Below are 22,504 nucleotides of genomic sequence, written 5' to 3' on the forward strand. Positions count from 1 at the left end.
TTATATCAATGGAGTGGGGGAGGGGAGGAATGTGCAACAGTTGAGTTCATGGAGGATGAATTTCCAGGCAATTGGGCTCATGAATATTTGAGAGTATGAAGGCAGTGAGACTGAGGGGCAAGGACCATCATGCTAGAGTGTGTGTGTGTGTGGGAGTTACACGTGAGGAAACTTTTGGCAGCAATGGGGGAGGGTATAGTCAGTGCACTTAGCGTGTGCTTAACAGTAATAGAGTCACACAGGGTAACAGAGCTAGGCTGGCAGTTTGGGGGTATGAGGAAACACTGTGTGACAATCTGGATCACAGAGAGTATGACGGGCTGTGTCTAGACTGCATCCCTTTTCCGTAAAAGGGATGCAAATTAGACATGTCGCAATGGCAAATGAATCGGGGATTTAAATCCCCCCCGCTTCATTAGCATAAAAATGGCTGCCGCTTTCTTCCGGCTCTGAGCTTTGCTGGAAAAAAGCGCCAGTCTAGACGCGGATCTTTCGGAAAATAAAGCCTTTTCCGAAAGATCCCTTATCCCTCATTTAAAAATGCTTTATTTTCCGAAAGATGCCTCGTGAAATGAGGTTTACTGGAGCGGTCAACAAAGGCATCCCTTGTCAACCGTGGCACGTCCAGACTGCCCCACTGTGCCGCCAAACAGCTGATCGGCAAAGCGTGGTGGCCATTTTGATGTAAATGAAGCAGTGATTATTTAAATCGACGCTTCATTTTCCTATGTCGAGTAAACTCATCTACATGGCTCCGTTGACGGAGCCTAACATACCCTAACTCAGTTCATGACAGTTTACAAATGAAGCAAGAATAAATAAGGAGAAAATATCCTGTTTGTTTTAGGACTCTGAACATTATTTTTGTAAAGTGACAAATGAATGCTTGTGCAATTTCATCTGCCTGTAATCTAACTTTTTATATTAACATCCTGGGAATGAGTGGACTTTTTATTTAAAGTTTTGACATCTCTATCTGCAACTGAAAAAGTGAGACCTGCCTAACAAGATGGCCCGTTGGGACCAGCAGAAGTGTTCCTGTATAGTTATCATTTCTATTTACTTATGTATATGAAGGTATGAAACTCTGCTATATGTTTGTATCTCAATCCTGTTGTATTGTCTGGGTAAGTGTAATTTACTTCTATGCTAGCCAGCCTGCTTGATGGTACCATTACAAACATATCCGCTTGGAAAAAGTACGCAGTACCCTCATATCATGAATATAAAATGAGATCTCTACAGCTTTCTGAGGAGGTTAATTGTGGTAATTTGGTCAACAAACAAACGTTAATAGCAGGGGTCCATCCCTGGTGTTAGAAAGAAGATAGCCTTAGTGATGGATTCAAATAATATTCATGGTGAAATCCTGAATGCTGCCGAAGTACACATATGGAGTATGGCAGGATAGCTCCACTAGGCAGTAATTAAACATAAAAGAAAAACCACAATTTGCTATAACCAAAGAAAAAAAGGAAGGAGAGGAAAGAGGTCACACTCAAGAGATAAAAAGGGTCGAAGGCAAAGTTGGAAATGAACTGTCTTATTATGAGTGGAGGGACTGTTTAAAATATATTGGGAGGTCTAGGAAGGAATTTCATACTTCAAGCTAATTCTTAGATCTTCTAGCCACAAGCACATAATCACCAGGAAGCCTTTTGCTAGTAGATGCCAGGGCATCAGACAGTACACTACTTGCATGTACAGGTAGGGCCTTGTAACCCAGCGGAGTCAACAGGGGTGTAAAATCCCATTTAATTGTTTAATTAATTAACTGGTTAAAGGGGAGATAGGCAGGAGGGCTGGACTCCTCTGCCCCCCACAGGCAGGGGCTGCATCGGCTGGGCTGGAGCAGCCCCTGTCTATGGCAGACCCCAGCCTCCCCTGACAGAGCTGGAGTGGCACCCTGCCCATGGCAAGTGGGGAGCTGCTCCAGTTAAGGCTAATTGATAAGCCTCACCCATTAAGGACAAGACTTACTGGTTAACCAGATAAATACTGACATCCTTACGAGTCAACCCCATTCACCACCTTTTATAGGTAACATTCCAAAAATACCCAGGATGTAGGCCACAGCAAAAATTTGGCAAGCAGGATTTGGAAGATGATGTAGGGATTCCCTGGGAGTGACATTCTCCAGGATGTTGGTGTCAGTGCCTGTGCCAGTGAAGGAGGCATAGACTGCATCAGAGCTGGTGCCATGTGCTCCACAATCAGATAAGATCCCTTGTTGCCTTAAAGGTGTCCAGCGTTGAAGGGGGATCCAGATCCTCTTCAAGGACTTCCTGCTCAGAGGGATCCAACAAAGCCCAACTTGCCAGCCCTAGCCTCATGGCCCCAGCCTCAGTGGATGGCATTGGTGGCACAGTACAGTCCTGAAAGTGCCCGCCACGGGACATGCCAATGGATGGTGATTGGTAGCCTTCTTGGCCAGAGACTAGCCTCAGCTAGACCTGGCTTTCTTATGTGGCACCAGAGACAGAGTGGTGCCCAGCAGAGAAGCTCATCCTGTGTGCAGGGGAGGGATGCCGGTGCTCTTTCGGGCCTTCTTTATGAGGCACCAATGTGTCCCACACGGAAGGAGGCCAGCACACTATGCAGTGAAGACAGTGATGTCAGGTCCAGCACCAGGGATCGAAATTCTGACTCCATGAGCAGGAGTTTCAAATGCTGATGTCACTCTCTCTCGTCCGGGGCATGAAACTCCTGCCAACAGTGCACTTATCCACTAAGTGTCCTTCACCTAAGCACTTGAGGCAAGCCGTATGTGGCTCCCCTCTGGGCACAGGCTTGCCACAAGTGAGGCAATTCTTAAACCCCCGCTGTCTGCCACAGGGAAAACTCAGTCAAGGAACAAAAAACAAACAAAAGGAGGGGAACCCCCAACTGCAACTGACTACTAACAACTCTAAACAAAACACAGGTAAGACAAATACCTCCTGTCAGGATGGTTAAGCACTGGAATAAATTGCCTAGGGAGGTGGTGGAATTTCCATGACTGGAGATATTTAAGAGCAGGTTAGACAGACACCTGTCAGGGATGATCTAGATCAGCATTCTCCAAACTACCAGGCCGCAGGGAAAAAATACCAGGCCTCAGCATGCCTGGTGGCTGCCGGCAGGGCCAGCCTTAGGCTGATTTGACTGATTCAGTCGAATCGGGTCCCGTGCCCCTGAACCCAGAAGTGCCGGCGAGTTACAGAGCCAGGGGCCCTGCTCCACCAATATGTGGAGCTGGGTCTCTCCCCTAGCTCTGTCTGGAGCAGGCTCTGGCCCATCCCTGCCGTGCGCGGCTCCTCCTCACCGGTTGCTGCTGCCCATGTGTGGCGTTACACGTGGGCAGGGAGGACGCCCGGGCTAGACGTGACGTCACAGCCCGGCCTGGGATTTTAGAACTCCTCGGAGGCAGATTGCGGGGCTGCCTCCGGGTTCGGCCTCCGGGGCCTGAGCACAGACTCCGGCCCTGCAATGTGGAAGGCAGAAGGCAGGGAAAGGGCTTGTGCGGTGGCAGTGGGGGGGGGGGAAAGGAGGGTTAAGGGGCTTGGGCAGAGGGGGAGGAGTGGAAGGAGAAGGGGCTTGGGAGAGGAAGACACCAAGGGACAGGGTGAAGGAGAGACAAATGCCAGGGGGCCAAGTGCAGACAATGAGGGAAAGGGCAGGAGGGGAGGTGTCAGTGGGAGGGCGGACAGGGTGATGCTGGGAGAGGAGAGCAGAGGAGAGGAGAGGGGAGGGGAGGAGAGGGGAAGGGCATTGGGGGCTAGAAGGGGAAGGTGCTGGGAGAAGGCTTGAAAGAAGGGGTGGGCATGAGAAAGGTGGGAATGGAGCACGACATGTGTGAGGGCACAGAGGGGCAGGAGAGGAATGGGGCAGAGAGTGGTGAGGGGGAGGGTATCAGGGAAAAAAGAGCAAAGGGGGCAGGGGAAGTAAGGGAAGGGGGAGGCACCAGGAGGGTGCAGGGCTAAGGGAAGGTGCAGGTGCCAGGAGATTCCGGGAGGTGAAGCAGAAGAGCAGAAACCTGCATGGGAGGGACCAGCACCAGAGGAGAGAGGCAGGACAGGTGTGTAGAGGGAGGTGTTAGAAGAGGGGTAGCTCACATGAGCAGAGTGGGGCTACTGGAGGAGTGGGCATAGAGGAGAGAGAAGGGCTGGTGGAGGGGGGCAGGTTTCAGGAAGGCTGAGGGCAGTGAGAAGGGCAGGAGTCAGGACAGCAGAGGAGGGTGAGGAGTTGGGGGGCAGCAGGCGCCAGGGGAGATGATGGAGCAAGGAGAGGAGACATGGCAGCAGAGAGAAAAGTTTTAAAAATATTTATTAATAACTTGGTATGCTGCCCACAGCCAGTTTGTTTGAGCCCTGCGGTGCAGTTTGGGTTTATGTGGGGATCAACATGTGGCTGGCGAGTGGGAACCAAAACAAAAAAGTAGTCAGTGTAATGATCTTCTGTTGAAATGCGTTTTAGTAGTTAAATTCTTGGACCGTCATTGCTCATGAAAAGTGCTGTCACATGGGTAGAAATTGGGTAAATATTGAATTTTATTAATATCAGCAGAACTGACTTAAATGGGGCCTGTGTGTTGTACAGTCTTGCCTTAATCTTTGTATTCATGCCTGTCAGTCTGAGAGAAGCTATTTGTATATATTTGCTTGCATATGCAACCACACTTCAGTTGAGGCTCTCAGCATGTTCTGTAAGTATCAGTGTGGCCCCTGGGGCTTCCAAAGTTGAGTTGCTCTAGCTCATCCCTGACAGGTGTCTGTCTAACCTGGTCTTAAATATCTCCAGTGATGGAGATTCCGCAATCTCACTAGGCCAGTGTTTCCCAAAGTATGGGCCGCGGCCCGGTACCGAAGAGTGGGACTGACCTGGTCATATGTAGATCTCGGAGCGCTGCCCCACTCCCTCCCAAAGCATGAGTTAGTCCGGCCCGGGGATTCTGTTGTCGTCCTCCCCCCACACACACCCTCGAGTAGTTGCGAACTGTCTGGCTGGTAGACACACTCATGAAGCCTGAGCACATTCACCAGCCCGGCAGTTCAAAACTACAAACTGATACATCTAGTAATAATAAAACTTACCTAATGAGAAAATACCAGACATGTTATATGAACAGTACTGAAAAAAAAAGGGTTCCAACTAAAGTAAAAAGTTTGGGAAACCCTGGTCTAACCAGCTTTCTGCCTGTCTTACACTCCATTTATCCAATCCATATTCCTTAACTTGCTGGCATGAATATTGTGGGTGACGATATCAAGCTTTGCTAAAGCTGGCACTGGGGGTTTTGGGGGGACCAGAAACAACTTATTTGAATATTCATAATTTGATTAATGAATATGCAAATATGCAAATGAACATTACAGGTCCTCCAAAAGTTTGTGAATAGATTTACTGGTCCCCGTGTCAAAAAGTTTGGGAACCCCTGGTCTAGATGGTGCTTGGTCCTGCCGTGAGGGACTGCACTTCATGACTTCTCAGGGAGTGGAAGGGATCTATTATACTAGGAGTCTATGATATTTTAGCATTAAGGACTAGAGAAAGGATTTAGCTGAAGGATTTTCAGGGATTCAAAGATCATTGTTAAGGTTGCTAAATTCACTTAAAAGTTCATGCTGACCAGGATGAAAGATCTGGCCTGATATTTGCAGCTTTGGCTTCTCCTATCAAAGCACGGTGCTTATGTGGTACACAGTAGATACGGCTGCATTATACATCCCCCTACAAAGAAATTATTATTTTTTGCATTTTTCTTTTTCCTCCTTCACAACTGGAGCCTTGGAAAACTGGTTCACTAATACAACATGCTTTTAGTCAAAATTACAGTTATTTCTGGCCAGTAGAGAAAAAAATTGCAGTGTCTTTCTGACAATGCTAATACCATCCACCACCATCACTAGAATGGGACTACAGCAGAAATTCTCAAACTATGGGCAGTTCTCAAGCCCTGAACAGCTGGGGCTTGTCCAGAAGGGCTATGCACACCTGACAAGTGGGGGAATGGCATGACAGAGACAGCACAGTCTGACTCTGCTTCGGCTCTCCTTTCCTTTGCCCCGCTGACTCCCTCAGGTGGTGGCATGGGTCCAGCTGACAGCAGCACAGAAATAAAGAGGGTGATGGGATGCAAAATCAGCTGTAAAGTGTGACACTGACAAATGCCATTTTTACTTTTACTTCTGTGCTGCTGCTGGCACAGTGCTGCCTTCAGGGCTGGGTAGCAATATATATATTTGGGAAGAAGGGAGCATAAGTGACTATAGACACAAAGAAGGGGGCACAACCAAATACATTTGAAAACCACTTGCCTACCGGGATTTTTAGTACAAAACTTAAAATAGAAGAGAAAAGAAACTGGAGGAAAATGGCAAAAGTTATTCTAGCTAGTGGATATTACTGAGACACCAACTTTTCCACTTTATCTGTGCAGCAAGAGTCAGTGCAGCTACTCTACATGTACACAATATAGCTGCTGTTCAAATCTGGGTCTACAATTTCCAGATGTGGCTAATACCACTGCAAGATACTTACAAAGAAATTTCTTCTTCTTTTCTGAGGGAAAGTCATGAAAGGTTTCCCAGAACATTCTCACTGTTGGGTGTGTAGCAGAGTAGTCCCCCTTGTAGACAGCACACTGTTAAAAGAGTCACAAACGTTTCCCTTATGAGAGAAAGGACTAACTTCCCCTTCCTTGGAATCCTAAGAATAAAAGCTGGTGATATGCTTTCAACATTTAATTGCAGGTTGGACCTGACTGGTCCTGAACAAGAGAATTTTCTGGACCCCGGAAAGTCCCTTGCCACTGACCCCCCCCAAATGCACTTCCTGCTCCCAATAGGCTGCCCCACCAGGCAACCTGCTTCACTCCCCCACCCAAATCTGGCTGGGCTGTTTACCCAGCTGCTGCCAGCTCCCTGGGTGGCCCAGGCTCCGGCCCAGACCCTGCTTGCTGCGAGTTGCCATAGGGCTCTGGCCCCAGCTCCATACTCCTGAGGCCCAATGCTCCTGGGGGCTGCTGGGGCGGGGGGACCCAGCCCAGCCCAATACTGGGGAACTCTGGTCCCGGCCCTACACTTCCATGGGTTGCCAGGGGCTCTGATCCCAACCCCGATGCTGCCACGGAGCTCCAGTCCCAGTCCAGCACTGCCCCCAGCCAGGCTGCCAACCCTGTTGCCCCCAGCCCTCCGGCTCCTGGGCTTTCTGGTCCAGGAGCATCCATGATCCTGCTGGACCATGGCTGCAGCCGGACCAGAGTGTGCCAGTTTTCGGAGGTGCAAACTGTAATAAAAAGCACAGTTTAGAAATTCTAGAGCAACTGCTGATGTTCTAATAAAACCAATAATACGTGTGGAATGGGGAAAGAAACTAGATCACATGCTTATATTTAGAGAGTACAATTCACTGTCATGCAGCAGGGCAGCACAAGCCCTAAGCAGTACCCAAGTTCTACTGAAGCTTGTGGCCTTCTACTGCCTTCTCTGCCTCATGCTGAATTTCTCCCTGAGAGAGAGTTCTGTTTTCATATTCTCCACTGCAGGTCCGGCTTTAAGAAGCACGGGGCCCTGCATGCGCCGTGTGCCCAGGGGCCTGCGCATACATTGCGCGCCCGGAGGGGGGGAGGAGGGAGACTGCGCATGTGCTGCACGCCGGGAGCAAGGCCCCCTTAGGCGTGGGGCCCCATTCCGGGGAATCGGCCTAAAGCTGGCCCTGCTCCACTGAATTCAGACTTCAACCTTAAACAAAGATAGTAGAATTCCTTCTATACTGGCCTGTCAGTCTTTGTTAGAGGCAGGGCAGCTTAATGGTGATAATGACTTCCAAGGGAATCAGCAAAAGGTGTTATATAATGAGGATAAAAGTTCCCAGAAGAGGTTGAGGACTATACCCCATCCCAACTCCTTGCAGAGGACACCCAGTGTAAAAATCATGGCCATACTTAAGACTACAATGTGATACATGATCTGCTAAGTACGTATGTGGCCCCTATTCCCACCATCTCTGGACAACTCTCAATCTTCAGTGGATTTTTCCTCCCAACACCAATTGTGAGGCAAGGCAGTGCTATTACCCTCATTTTATGGATGAGGAACTGAAACAGAGACTATATGATGAGCTCAAGGTCACATATGGAGTCTGTGTCAGAGTAGGAAACCAGTGTCCCAGATTAGCACTGGTACATTCTTACTGGTTTCTGTGTCCATGAAGACAAACAGAAAAGATGCGCCATGTCAACTTACCTCTTCCAATTCCTTCCAGTTGTAGTTGCTGTTTCCTACTACCATGGCCCTCAGCTCTGTGGGCTGGAAGAGTTCCAGGACCTTTCCTCCACACACCTTCAGGAAGCCAGTGGAGAAAGCAATATACCACTCATGGACTGAGAGACTGAAGATGTAATTTAAGTAGGCATCAACAAATTCCTGTCTAGTGTATTGAGAGAAGGGGAGGGAAGAAAGAAGAAAGAAAATACTGTTATTCACATTACAGAGTTTTAGTCAAACTCAGTTTTATTAGGAAGTGACCATTCACACTGTGGGCTGGAAGCTATAGGGACCCAATCAGGTTTAAAAAGAGGGCTCCTGCCTATTGTGAATAAAATGGACACACTGTTCAGAGGGCCTGAATGAAATGCCTGTCTCGAGGCTCCCAGTAATGGTACACATGACTGTAAAGTAGCAGATAGCAAGAGGCACTGTAGACTTGTTTGACCTCAGGCAATGGCAGTGGAGACTTCCTCAAATCACTCAGCCCAGCATTTCCTGCTTTCTCTGGCCTGATCTGCTGAATCCTGATGCCCTGAGTTGATGCTCTACTCAGGACTGGGGGTCAAATCAAAGTGACAGAGACAATGACCAAGATTTTCAAAAAATAAGAGCCTAATAAGTCCAGATTTAGGCACCTGTTTGACATAATTCACTGGCAACTGGTGGGTTTGCAGCACTTCAGAAGAGCATAACCTGGAATTCCTATTTTTAAAAGCCTTGATCTAAACATACTGTAATACCCATCTCCTTCCCATTAGCAGAAGTGCTCTGCGTGCTGAGGGTTGTGAAGGGAAAAGATACAAGGACATTCAAGAGTGAGAGACATCCCAGTCACAGCTAACCTAACAAGACAGAAAACAGCAAAAGGCAAAGAATTTGATTCTTAGTTATACTAAGATCTCATTAAACCATTTTGGCAGTGTAAAGGACTCGCAGAGACAAAAATTACTCCCTGAGAATTTAATATCCTTGACACAAGGACCTCCATGGTCAATGCAGAACTAGTGCCAGAGCTGTATACCAGCCTTGCTTCCACCCCTAATGTAGAGGCTATGCTGAGAGTAGGCTGGAGGACAAAATAGGAGAGCTGAGAAGGAGAGTGTTGTGGATCAAGTGCCCATTGCTATGGCTATTTCTGGCTTTTTAAGAATTCACAGTGGGGCCCTAGTAAACAGAGATGATGTTCAAGACAGCCCTGAGACTGCTCTAATTTACACAGAAGGCCAGGCAATGTGAAAGAAGCAATTCCGTTGAAGTGTTCATTCTTACAAATAAATGTATCTTGTGAAATTGTCTTAAATTAAAAGATGCTAATATGGTTAAGTGAACTCATGCAACATTGGTGAATGCCAGAAGAGGGCGTCATGGTTCATACACTAGGATAAAGTGAACAGATGGCTCATCTAGAAAAGATTATAATATTAGAGCATTTCTACACAGATTTTGCTGCAGCTTACTAAATAGGTAGACACACCAACAGAGTTCATCGTCTTCTTTCATATAGCATTTGAAAGCAACCGTCTAGGATTATAAGTGAATCTTGATATTCAAAAGCTATTCTAATGCTTCTGAGATAGGCGGGTGGGACCCCGACTGTACATGGTAATGGGACAGTTGTCCATGATGTGCCACAATTTGTTGATTCTTTGATTCTCCAATTGTGGAAGAGATACTCACACCTTCCACGTGTTGTCTGAATGCAGCTGAGTGCAGTCCACTGCCAACAGAGTTAAAGTGATACAACCCTACCGTGAATGTAGTTCTACTGATGTAAATGTGCTTATAAGAGTATTGCTTGTTAGAAACACCTCAATCGAGCATAACAGGGTCCACACAAAAAAAGGGGTTATACCAATTTGAGTGAATTTTTCTTTTTAGTATTCAACTGGTGCCTGCTACTTTTTGCCAGTCTATGAGAACTATACACCCAGTCCCCACTGCCTAGGAGGCAGCAAGCGGCGCAAGCGCAGGTCAGAAAACCCCAGAGGAGCAGGGAGAAGCCGTGCAGCCAGCAGTGGGGAGAAGTGCTGGTTTCCTGTTCACAGTACTGCTTTTCTCCAGCTGCCAATTGCGCAATCACCCTCTGTTTCTTTGGAGTCTTCCAGCCAGCATTTCCACTGCTCACCACCTGCACCTTTTGCCTATTTCCCTGGGGCTGCAGCTGAGGTTCTGTTGTAGGTGCAGATGTTTGTAACTCAGGGAGTGCCTGTATTCAATTAGGAGTACAACCTGACCACGGCATAAACATCCTGGGCAAAAATCAGCTTATTCATCCATCAGCTGCCCATCATCTAAACTACTCTACCCATATTCGAACACTTATTTAGGCTGAACAGACTAAGGACACTGGTCACTTATCTTTGCACAGTTAAGGCCTTTATGTGGTTTGAGTACAGGAAGCACTTTGGCCTGTCTCCACAGCCTGAGTATCTGTACTGTTAAGGTGGATAATTCTGTGCTCTTGTGCTCTAGGGTTAGTAATAGTTCATTAGCTACCCCAGCTGCCTTTCCACATTTCAAAGTTTTCATTGCTATCATGAGTGAGTTTCAGAGGTTTGATAACTATCACTATGATTTAGGTGTCTCTCTGAGGAGAAAGTGAAGCTCTCACTGGATTTGTTTTGTTTCACATTGTGCCTTGTGGGCTGGGTTCCTGTTTAGGATCATAGATAGAATCCTAGGGCTGGAAAAGACCTCAGGAGGTCACTGAGTCCAATCTCCTCTAAGAGCAGGACCAACCCCAACTAAATCATCCTAGCCAGGGCTGTGTCAAGCCAGGCCTTAAAATCCTCTAGGGATGGAGATTCCACCACCTCCCTAGTAACCCATTCCAGTGCTTCCCCACCCTCCTAGTGAAATAGTTTTTCCTAATATCCAAACTAGACCTCTCCCACTGCAACGTGGGACCATTGCTCCTCATTCTGCCATCTGCATGCTTTTTGGCAATTGTGACACAGGTTTGTTGTTTCAACCACCAGTCTCCTTCACTCACACCACTCTTTTCTCATCTCTCCCACAAGCATTTCCAGTGGTTTATTCACCTAGGAGATCCAAGTCAACAATTCTGAATCTCTTCTATATTGTTGGTGGGTTTATTCTGAAAGTCTAAACTTATAATGTCCAACACCCCCCCCCCCCCCCCCGTGATGTTCTTTAGACAATCTTCCAGACCAGCAAGACACATTCTGCAGAGTTTTCATGTGTCAGAATACTAATACAGATGGATTCATCCAAATCAGAGGTAAAGCCTTCCCAGTCAGTCTTTGTGAAATTGAATCTTGGTAGGTACTATGTTTTCCTGGGCTGGAAGCAGCCTCTATTGTGACATGCATTGACCTATGGGATAGGGATAGCTGCCATAACCTCCCTGCTTTTCAGAAAGGAATCACCTGCATTTTCAGAAGTGGCAAGAGCTAGAAATATATTTTCCCAATCTTGTTCTTTGGAAGAAGTATTTATTCAGAGGTCATACAGCAGAGTTGAGTTGTTTGCTGCACACTCTTCAGCTTCTCTTCATCGTTGTCATTGTTGGAGTGTCCCTAGGTCATTCTGTGACTGTTGAAGTTGCCTATAAAAAGGCATGTTTTTTTCTGTCAGGTGACAGTCATGCAAACTGTTCATGGGTAGTTTGTAAATACAAACTACTGCTCTTTGGTCAAGTTGAGACATGATAAATTCCTTTATATCATGGTCTTTCATAACAGTGTTTTTCATCAGTTTTTTATCACATTCAAGTATTGTGTTGCCATAAATGCTGCCTGCAGCATTTGTACCAATATAAATGACAGGGATGTTTGGTGCAATTATTTCTCTCTTGTGCAGGCATGCAGTGTCTATGTTCATACCAAAGAGAATGGCAAAGAATCTCTCCACACTGGATCGGAGGATTTTAAGTTTCATCTTTGGTTCAGGTATAGAAAGGGCTGTTTGTATTGATGTCTGTGTCTTCTATTCCAATCTTTACGCAAGTTTTCAGATTTGGTTTCCCCCATAATCAGTTGCAATTGGAGATTATCAGATGCATTAAGGACTTAAGTGATAGACTGGGCCTTATAGTGAGAGTGCAGGTGAGGGACATACACCAGACTTTTACCAATGGGAGAGTAGGAAGTTAAGCTCTTTTGAAAATCAGGTCACACGTTTAGATGCCGAAATGGGCTAACTTCTTTGTAAGCTGTGCAGCTATGTGGCCGCACAGCGATTTATTGCACTCCACTCAGAGGCTCAGAGCTCCCATGAAGGCGGGAACTTATCTGACTGACTAGGGACAGGGACAGCTGAGCAGCTTTCAACAGAGCTGCCTAATTCAGATGGAGGAGCTCAGAGAGCAGGTAGGGAGAGGAGATGGGAAGGAGGGAATAAGTGGCGAGGGCAAAAGTTGTAGACTAAGGGCATTTGGGGAGAGGAGAAAAAGGAGGGAGTGACTGGATGGGAGGAGTCAGGGGAGGGGAGTTTGGAGAGTCCGGAATGTGCCAGGAGAGAAGGTAGAAGCAGAAAACCAGCATTCTCTTCTCCTGAGCTAGGAAGGAGTGGGGGAGAAGCTGACTGTATGGAATAGGTGGAAAAAGGTGGGGGATGCTGGCACTGGGGTGAGGTGGAAGTGGAGAGTTTGTGCCATGTCCTAGGGTGAAGTGGGGGAGGGCTGGAGAGTTTGTGCTGTTCATCTGGTCCTAACTCCAAGCTACACAGCTGGTGCCTGCAAGTCTGAGAAGGAGGACTTTATCCTAGCCCCCAGCTAGGCTGGAGGGAGCAGATTGAACAGCGGTAGATGGGGGGGAGTGGGTGGGTGCTGGCATCTGTGCAAGTTGGGGGGGAGTTTGTTGAGGTTTCCCCCAACTCACTTGCTGTGATCCAGATGGCAATCCTCTCTGGCTAGGTTGAAGGGAGGGAGGGAAAGCAGGCAGCATGGGGGTGGGGGGGAGGGGGGCCAGGGCATTTGTATGATTACATTTCAAACAATGTTTACATAGGTTTTAATGGCTTAAGGCAAGAAAGAAAACGATTCTTTTAAACAGAATTTTTTGGAGAGTTGCAAATATCTAAAACTCTGATATTAATGATTTTTTAAAATCCTGTGTTACAAATTAATACATGGCAAATTGTATTGAATTAAGGCCGGATCTTTGTGGTAAAGTTCTGACTTTTATGAATCAGAAGAAGCAAGTACCAGATGTGATGCTAGTTCTTTTATAGGATGAAACCTTATTTGCAAGCTCTTTGAAACATGCATCTGCATGGGTGGCTGGTATGCTATGTGTGAGAAGGCACAGTCCACAGATAAAAGTTCCCTGATCCTGCCCACACTCCATCCCTAGAATGCCTACTTGTCCCGCCCAAGCATAGAAAATGTTAGAGGGAACACTATAAATGGGTCTCATCTTTTGAAACTGTAGCCCAATATTTCCCCTATTTTGACCCATCTATCTCCTGCCTCAGTTCATTATTGTATAGCCCTACCCATAGGCAGCACCAAAAAAGCAATTTTCAGTTGCCATTGCTGCTCAATTATAGTAACTCACCTATTGTCCTTTTGCACCGCAATTTTGTCTCCTTCGGGTATTAGCTTTTTCTGCTCTGTCACGCCATAACTTTCTCTGCATATCTATGTTATTAAAAAAAGGTTGTTTTTATACTCTGTGTGTCACCACACAAGCTTGAGGAATGGACGAAAGGTTCTTTCATTCATTCCAGATAAACTGTGCAGCTACTGACAAACAAAGGGTGAACAAAGGAGGCAGGAAAAACAGACAAGGTAAGTTAGAAAGAAAAAAAAAAACAGATACCCTGCTGTTCGTAAATAATTTTTCATAGACAACACTTGCTCCTTAGACAACAATTTGCAATCAAGGCCAAATGCAAACCTGGAAGACAACCAAGCTATACTGTCACGCTGAAAAAGAAGAGACGGATACCCTCCAAAAACTACATTTAACCAATGCTTAACAAAATCTTCTTTCAATAATGATAACACAGGATGCTCAATTAATCTACTCACATAGTAGATTAGCAGACAAAGTCAGAATGCCATACATAACTGCATTATTTTGAAGTCTTTCAATTAAAATGTCAAGGGCCACATTTTTAGCCAGCCAGCACAAATGAGCCACAAAACAGATCTCCTTCAGACCTTTTGGGCAAAATTATGAATCCATTTCAAAGCATGAAAGAATTCCTTTTTACCTGAAACCAAGCATAAGAGAGCTTGGGTAAAGTTATACAAGGCTATTTTAACTGTTCATTTTTAGGTGGATGTGATGATCAGTGCTATATGACCTCACCCTGAATTGTAGAACAAACCTGTGTTTAGACCCAGAACTGGTTAGCTCTAGAGATAAGGTCTATAAGACAGCTTTTATTTTAAAGCTTAAAAAACAACAAATAGTCGAATAGCACTTTAAAGTCTTTAAGGTGTTGTTTTTTAAGCCTTTCTAGTTACAGACTAACTTGGCTACCCCTCTGAAGCTTTATTTTAAAAGTTCTCCTTTTATCAAACAACACAAAAGTCTAGCCTTCTCAGAGCACAGTAAGGTAGGTAAGGTTTCTTCACAATATCCATCCCAGAATCTAGCCATATCAACTCTAATTACTACCCTTTAAGAAACAAGCTTTCATGCCTTCTCTTTAACAACAGGCATGCTCAGATGTTGCACTAATGCATCCACCTCAACCTCTGACACACCTCCATATAAACAGGAAGTTGATAAGTGCCTACCTGTAAAGTTAGGGCCTACCCAGAATATCCTGATCCAACTCAGACCATCTCAGCCAGAGGCCTGCCAGTGAACCATAACCATTTCTATCCCACTGCAAAGGCTATCAATTGCATTTATAAACTGGGAAACAATCTTTTGGGGCCTCACTATTTCAGTCTGCCAAAACCAATGTTCTAGTCATGTACTTCAGTGTTCTGACTCAAAGAAGGTTTGACACAATCATAATAATAATATTGTTCACTGTAAATGTTTGAAGACACAAAAGGAATCTGCACTTTTTACTAAAAACAGAATGACAGAAATATTCAAGAGGACAGAAGGTATAATCACGATCCCTTCTGACCCTAGGAGTCTATGAGAAGGAAAAAAAAAGACTGAGATGGGGTAACATTTTCAAAAGCAGCCAACTGACTTCATAGCCAAAACCCCATTTTCAAAAGGGATTTTGGCACTTACATCTCACTGAGAGTCACTCCCAGAAACAGACTCCTGAGTGCCTAAGTCATTTCTGAAAATGGGAGTTGGATCTATATACACAGTAACAGCAGAATACCTGTGAGGATTTTTAATATTTCTACAATACGCAGCACACATTTTATGGGCTTGTTTGGGTCCACGCACCCACAGAACAAATCATATAAATGACAAACATTATTAATTCTCCTCACTGTAAAGGTCAGGCAGAATGTTTCTTCTACATCATCCCCAGGATAATCTAAAAGCTGCTGAAGACTCCTGCAAGAGAGGTAGGGGAGGGAGGAGAAAAAGACAAATCAGACATCCAAGAAGCAGTACTATCTGTGTTTCAAGTTTAAAGGAAGAAACCCCAGCAGTGAAAATGCATAACATTAAGTCAGAGTAGCAGGCTAAGACAAAGATAAACTCTAGGCTGCCTAAAGGAGGTCGACTACTAAATGTCATACTACTAATACTCAGTCTAGTCCGTGGCTGACGAGAACAGGAATCCTGTTGAGTGGTCCAGTGTTTGCAAAAAAGCATTCCATTTTTAGCTCTGGAGGATGACAAGATAGGCATGAGGGCTGCAGAAAAGGCAGAGGAAAGGGGGAAGACACACACTATAGCCCTATTTTTTAGAGTCCTATTGATGTCTCCCAAAATGTGGCTGCAGGACTCCTGTATCTTTCCAGCCCCTCCCTGTACCCCATCAAATCTTGTTTAAAAACTCGGAGCTAAAAAAAAAAAGATCACATAGTAACTGATAGCAGATGATAATCCATTCAAGAATCTCATGTAACATGACACTCACAACCTGCTAGGAGCTAGGAAAAAAACAAGGCAGGAGAAGCAACTCTTCAGTGTCTACATCTCAAGAGAAGCCTTTTCTTCTTAACATCTGACTGTCTTTCTAGCCAGTTATCATCACGGTTGCTCACAGAGGCTTTGACAGAGATCAGAGCCCTATTGGGCCAGGCAATGGACAGATGGCAAAGCTTATATTATAGAGAATTTACAGACTAAACAGATGAGTCAGACCAAAAATGGGGTAACAGAGGCCAAGAGAGGCAATGTCACTTGTCCAAGGTCCCCAGGCAGGCCAGCAACTGAGTTGGAACGAGAACCCAGATCTTTCTAAACCCCCACATACATTCCACCACATCCCTATGTCGCCACTGGACAACAGTGAAGTGCAAAAAGACAAGCAGCCTCCTCCCCCCCATGATTCTACTCCACTCTGGTCCTGATTCAGCCAGCCTCTTATGCATGTGAGAGGGCATACTGATTTCAATGGGACTCCTCACGTGCTTAGAACTAAGCACTTTGGTGGAACAGGGCACCTAGAATCAACTACCTGATCAAGACAACAGGTCATTTATTTAACTAATATTAACCAGTTATTAACCTGTTTCATATATGTTGTCCTCTAACAAGCACTTTCTCCTCCCAGTTCCCGCAAGAAGTCGGAACAGAACAGTAGCCTAAATAGTTCTTCAGCGTTATACCTTCCTTCTGTAGGAGACAGCTCCTTTAAGTCTTCTAAGCAGGGCTTCACATTCAACAACTTTTTGTACAGGGCCAACGGGAAATGGAGGTCTACCACAGTGAAGTTATATATAGCAAGTCCACATACTATGCCAATCAAGTGAAACCAGTTGTGCTCTACAAAACACTTCAAACACAAAGAGAAGTCACAATTAGAACAAAATTAATTGTGCAGCTTAATGTACACAAATATATATTCCCCCTGCAAATATACATACATTGGAGCAACACAATTTGGACCCAGGTTTTCAGCCCCCAAGCAGCTCCCCTAGAGATATGGAGTATTTCTGAAAACACAGCCATTTCAGTTAATTGCCAAAATGGAAGCTAAGCTCCTATGAACATCTGGCCCTCAACTGTCAGCATCTTAGGGCCAAGACTGTCCTCTTTGATTGTTTGGATAACACCTCCTGCACAGTAAATGGTACTGTAAATCATTATTTATAATGTTATTCTTAAAGAACTGGCCCTAGATACTGGAGAGGAACAGATGTAAAAATATCACTTGTAGGCTCCAATCCTGCCATGAGCTCCCTGTGAAAAGAATACCTAATCCACACAGACTGGAAGGGTTTGAAGCCTTAGCAGCAGAATCACCGCTTTACACTGTTACAGACAAATTTCAAATATCAAAGTTACTTTTAATCTATTATACCATTTGTACATCCCTCAAGTTGGACCCCCCCCCCCCCCAAAAAAAAAGCCAGGTTCCCAAGGCCACAATGTTTCCATTCCTAATACTGTAAGTCACTGTTTCAAGCCAAACAAACTAGCCTATTTTCATTTAAAAGTCATGCATAAGAAAACGGTTATTCAGGAGCTTACAGGCAACTAGTGAGGTGTTTCATGTCCTTCTTCATTGCTGTTTAGTTAAAGATGTGTGCATCAGTGACAACAGTGATGCACAAACCTCGCAACCATATGAACAAAATATTTTCACATTTAAACTACAATTATTCTTAGCCTTTCAGTACACTATCCACTAAAGTAATTTTCAATTTTGCTAGCTAAGAAGAGAGTGAAGCATCTCCTGAATAATACTGACATTCATTCCACACTACTCAAAATACCATCTGCAGAGGTAAGTAAGTCAGAATAACTTTGTTGTTATAATAATTATATCATGGCTTCCTGGCATTGCACATTAAACAGCATTAATGAGATACTGTAGTGTACTGATTGCAATTATACAAAGAGCAGAAATTTGAAGTCCTTATGGCTAGAAGTCTCTGATTTTCTACATCAAGTTTATAGCTAAGATGTTAAAATATAAAATTAAGCAATTAATACACACCATTCAATTGTTCTACCCTTATCAATTACAACAGCCTAAATTCTCAGTGTTAACAGTAAAAAGAATCTATTTTCACTTTCATTATTAACCACCAACTAAGATTTTATACATTTTTGTCTAATGGATTAATACTAGACAAATAGGACTAACTGGCATAGGTCTACTGAAGTTAATGGTCCTAAATTAATTTTCACCAGAGGAGGAGAGATGACCTTTCTTGCATCATGGGGGAAAAAAAATGAGAAGCAGCTTATTTTTTCTCACTAACTTCATTGTAGCACGTGTGCTCTCACAAGACTCACCATATCTGAAAACCACAGCAGGTTTGATTCGGGATAGAAGGTGAACATTCCATAAATGGGATTCAAGAGTTCTTTTAGCAACAAGAGAAAGAATTCTTTTGTGACTCCTCCAGCGTCAACAGCCTCCTCCCCATCAAAGATCACCTGCCATGAAAACAAAGAACTGATCAGGATGCCAAATGTAACTGTAGATTAGAAGCATCAGCTTTAACCATAGGTCATGCAAATTAATAACTGAGACATACAAAAACAACTTCAACAACAGGTCTGTTTCAGTGCTTTGTGTGTGTAAGGAAGCGAAGTACTAAGACAACTTTTATTTTTAATTGGATAATTCAATAAATAATCAGCTTCCCTGTGGGCAACAGCACAGGCCCTCCCCACAAGTAGAAGAACAGTTCTCTATTCAGAGGTGTTAGGGGGACTGATACTAGCAGCTGTTGAATTGTGGGGCTTCTCAGACATAGAACCCACTCATTATTTAGTTCTTTCTTCAAAATGGCAAAAAGACACTGAACAATCTGTGTAAAAACAAGATACTTGTTCTGGAGTTTGTTTTTGCTTTGGTCTCACACCCTACTCCCAACTCACCATCCACACCCAGATAATAGCCACAAAATGGAGTCCTCCACAGTAGATGCCAAACCCCTTCCTGTGGCTTCCTTTATTTGGTTTTTTTACAATGAAGAAGGAGAGCACACAGAGTCAACCAGTCCCAATAAAGCCTGCTGATGAGGAAGCATGCTGACTCATCCCCTCCTTGGCTGGATAATACCTTGCTACTCGTTATAGCCAAGGAGGAGTCAGCATACCTTATTTTGAGTTCACTGTGTGTGTAGCAGGGATTGAGGGGGCATTTTTTTGCAAGACAAAGGAAAAGGAAACAAGGAAAATAAGGAAGATTAGGGGAAAAACTACTGAAGGGATCATACCTTCAGAGGCTTCTTCAAATCAATATCTGAATGAATGCTCAGCTCCCTCAAAGCATCGCCAACCAGGTTGCTCCTGCGGACATGAAGAACTAGGAAAGGGCTTTTGGCCAGCAGAGGCTCCAGAGTGAGAAGCATGAAAACATTTTGCAAATTTGCTCCATTGATTGCCACCTATAAAACAACACAAAAAAGAGAAAAACTAAAAAAAACAGGCTATCGTGGCACTGGTGAGTGGAGACAGCCATACCTCCACCACCACCTACCAGTTTGTAACCAGTCCTTGGTATTCTTTCCTTCCCTCTTGTTACAACAGCAACAACCCTCTCTCTTCACAACAGTATGTATTCATAAATAAACTGCCTCTTAGGAGGCTGAAGTCTTCAATATACAGAACAGATGCAACATAGGAAACTGCAATTCAAGCTGCTCCTATGTTAACCAAACAACGTGTCTCAATCATGACTTAGAAAGACTTCCTCAAGGAGTGAGGTGGTAGTTTAGTCTCTGTGGAGCATTCAACTTTTAGTCCCTCCACAAGTTGAGTAACTACCTGACTGGTATTTGAACCAGCCTGGCTGATTTTCAATAGCTTTCCCAGTTTACAAAAAAATAATGTAATCTGCTAAGGTTTTTTTAATGTGGGTCTAAAGATTTGCATTATCATCATAATACACTGCTAATACACATGTAATGCTAAAAGTTTTTGGTCAAAGATGTTGCAGTGTTCCCCTGTCATAGTCAATCAATGACAGATCAAAACTGTTGAAAATACAGCAGTTGTCTGTACACCAACATGCAAGTGCATTGTGTGAGTGAGAGAGAGGATCTGAGTTATTGTTAGTGGCTGTCAAAGGAGGGGGTCGTGGACTTGCCTTGTGATTGGGTGCTGAGGTTGCAAAGGGCTTACCTTGTGTGGGGTGAGAGTGGGTGACTGGTGCCAGGTTTCTTTGTATTTCAATGATCCACCAGTTGTCACTAGAGCCACCACTAGTGACAACTGTGGTGGCAGTTTTTAACTGTGTAGGAACCTGTCACTTACAAAATTAGGCACTCTCTTTGTACACAGTCCGCATAACAGCCATCAGATGGTAACAACTTGTATAGCTCGAGAATGCAGGGGAATTATCAGGAAGGCAAAAGCGCAAATAGGAATTGCGACTAGTAAGGGATGTGAAGGGTAACAAGAAAGGTTTCTACAGGCATGTTAGCAAGAAGAGGGTGATCAGAGAGGGTATGGGGCCCTTATTGGATGAGGGAGGTAACCTAGTGACAGATGATGTGGAGAAAGCTGAAGTACTCAATGCTTTCTTTGCCTCTGTCTTCACGGACAAGGTCAGCTCCCAGACAAATGCACTATGTGACGCAATATGGGAAGAGGGTGGACAGCCCTTGGTGGGGAAAGAACAGGTTAGGAACTATTTAGAAAAACTAAACATACACAAATCCATGGGTCTAGATTTAATGCATCCAAGGGTACTCAGACAAATGTCATTGAGGAGCCTTTGGCCATTTTCTTTGAAAAGTCGTGGCGATGGGGAGAGATCCCAGTTGATTGGAAAAGGGCAAATGTAGTGCCCAACTTTAAAAAAGGGAAGAAGGACAATCCAGGGAACTATAGTCTGGTCTTACCTCAGTAACCAGAAAAATCATGGAGGGGATCCTCAAGGAATCAATGTTGAGGCACTTGGAAGAGGGAAAAATGATCAGGAATAGTCAGCATGGGTTCACGAAGAGCAAGTCATGCCTGACCAATCTGATTAGCTTCTATGATGAGGTAACTGGCTCTGTGGATATGGGAAAGTCAGTGGATGTGATATACCTTGACTTTAGCAAAGATTTTGATATGGTCTCCCACAATATTCTTGCAAGTTAAGGGAATATGGATTGGATAAATGGACTGTACGATGGATAGAAAGCTGGCTAGACTGTCAGGCCCAACTGGTAGTGATCAACAGCTCGATGCCAGGTTGGCAGTTGGTTTCTAGCTTAGTGCCCCAAGGATCTGTTCTTGGACCAATTTTGTTCAACGTTTTTATTAATGACCTGGATGAGGGATGGCTAAGTAGCAGTTCTGCAGAAAAGGACCTGCGGATTACAGTGGATGAGAAACTGGATATGAGTCAACAGTGTGCCCTTGTAGCCAAGAAGGCCAATGGCATATTAGGGTGCATTAAGAGGAGCATTGCCAACAGATCCAGACAAGTGATTATCCCTCTTTATTCGACTCTGGTGAGGCCACATCTGGAGTACTGTGTCCAGTTCTGGGCCCCCAACTACAGGAAGGATGTGGACGCATTGGAGAAGGTCCAGCGGAGGGTGACCAAAATGATTAGGGGGCTGGAGTATATGACCTATGAGGAGAGGCTGAGGGATTTGCATTTGTTTAGTCTGCAGAAGAGACGAGTGAGGGGGGATTTGATAGCAGCCTTTAACTTTCAGAAGGGAGGTTCCAAAGAGGATGGAGAAAGGCTGTTCACAGTAATGACAGATGGCAGAACAAGGAGCAGTGGTCTAGGTTGGATATTAGGAAAAAGTATTTTACTAGGAGGGTGGTGAAGCTCTGGAATGGGTTACCTAGGGAAGTGGTAGAATCTCCATCCCTAGAGGTTTTTACGTCTTGGCTTGACAAAGCTCTGGCTGGGTTGATTTAGTTGGGATTAGTCCTGCCTTGGGCAGGGGGCTGGACTTGATGACCTTCTGAGGTCTCTTCGAGCTCTATGATTCTATGACTTTTGGACATTGGCAACCTGTGCTACATTTTAACTGGTGACTAATTACTAATTAGTTCCACCTGCCATGGTGAATGTTGAAGGAAATGACCCCATTGTTGTTGACATCCACCATTTTTACATTCACAAACAACAAAAGAAAGCACTCTAATGTGCTAACTAAAATGTGGCATCGCTTACATCTACTGGAGAGATGTATTATATCTGACCAACTATTAGCCACCATCCTCCACTAGAGATCTGGATTCCATTCTCTATAGCACATAAGTGTGTTTATGTTGAAG

General features: G+C 44.7%; 1 protein-coding gene across 7 annotated transcripts in view; it reads right to left on the reverse strand.

The window, feature by feature from the left end:
* Nucleotides 1-22,504, reverse strand: part of LOC102463931 (putative E3 ubiquitin-protein ligase HERC3) — a 109,574-nt gene that overhangs the window by 2,366 nt on the left and 84,704 nt on the right. For all 7 annotated transcript variants that reach the window (XM_075929572.2, XM_075929573.2, XM_075929569.2 and 4 more), the window contains 7 exons: nt 19,492-19,662; nt 18,560-18,703; nt 16,924-17,090; nt 15,631-15,697; nt 13,769-13,851; nt 8,226-8,409; nt 6,520-6,622 (listed from right to left, as the gene is read on the reverse strand). In XM_075929572.2, the coding sequence (XP_075785687.2) occupies nt 6,520-6,622; nt 8,226-8,409; nt 13,769-13,851; nt 15,631-15,697; nt 16,924-17,090; nt 18,560-18,703; nt 19,492-19,662 (919 nt within the window). The remainder of the gene's footprint in view (nt 1-6,519; nt 6,623-8,225; nt 8,410-13,768; nt 13,852-15,630; nt 15,698-16,923; nt 17,091-18,559; nt 18,704-19,491; nt 19,663-22,504) is intronic.

This window comes from Pelodiscus sinensis, chromosome 4 (genome assembly GCF_052426305.1).
Source record: "Pelodiscus sinensis isolate ZL-2025 chromosome 4, ASM5242630v1, whole genome shotgun sequence".
Lineage (NCBI taxonomy): Eukaryota > Metazoa > Chordata > Testudines > Trionychidae > Pelodiscus > Pelodiscus sinensis.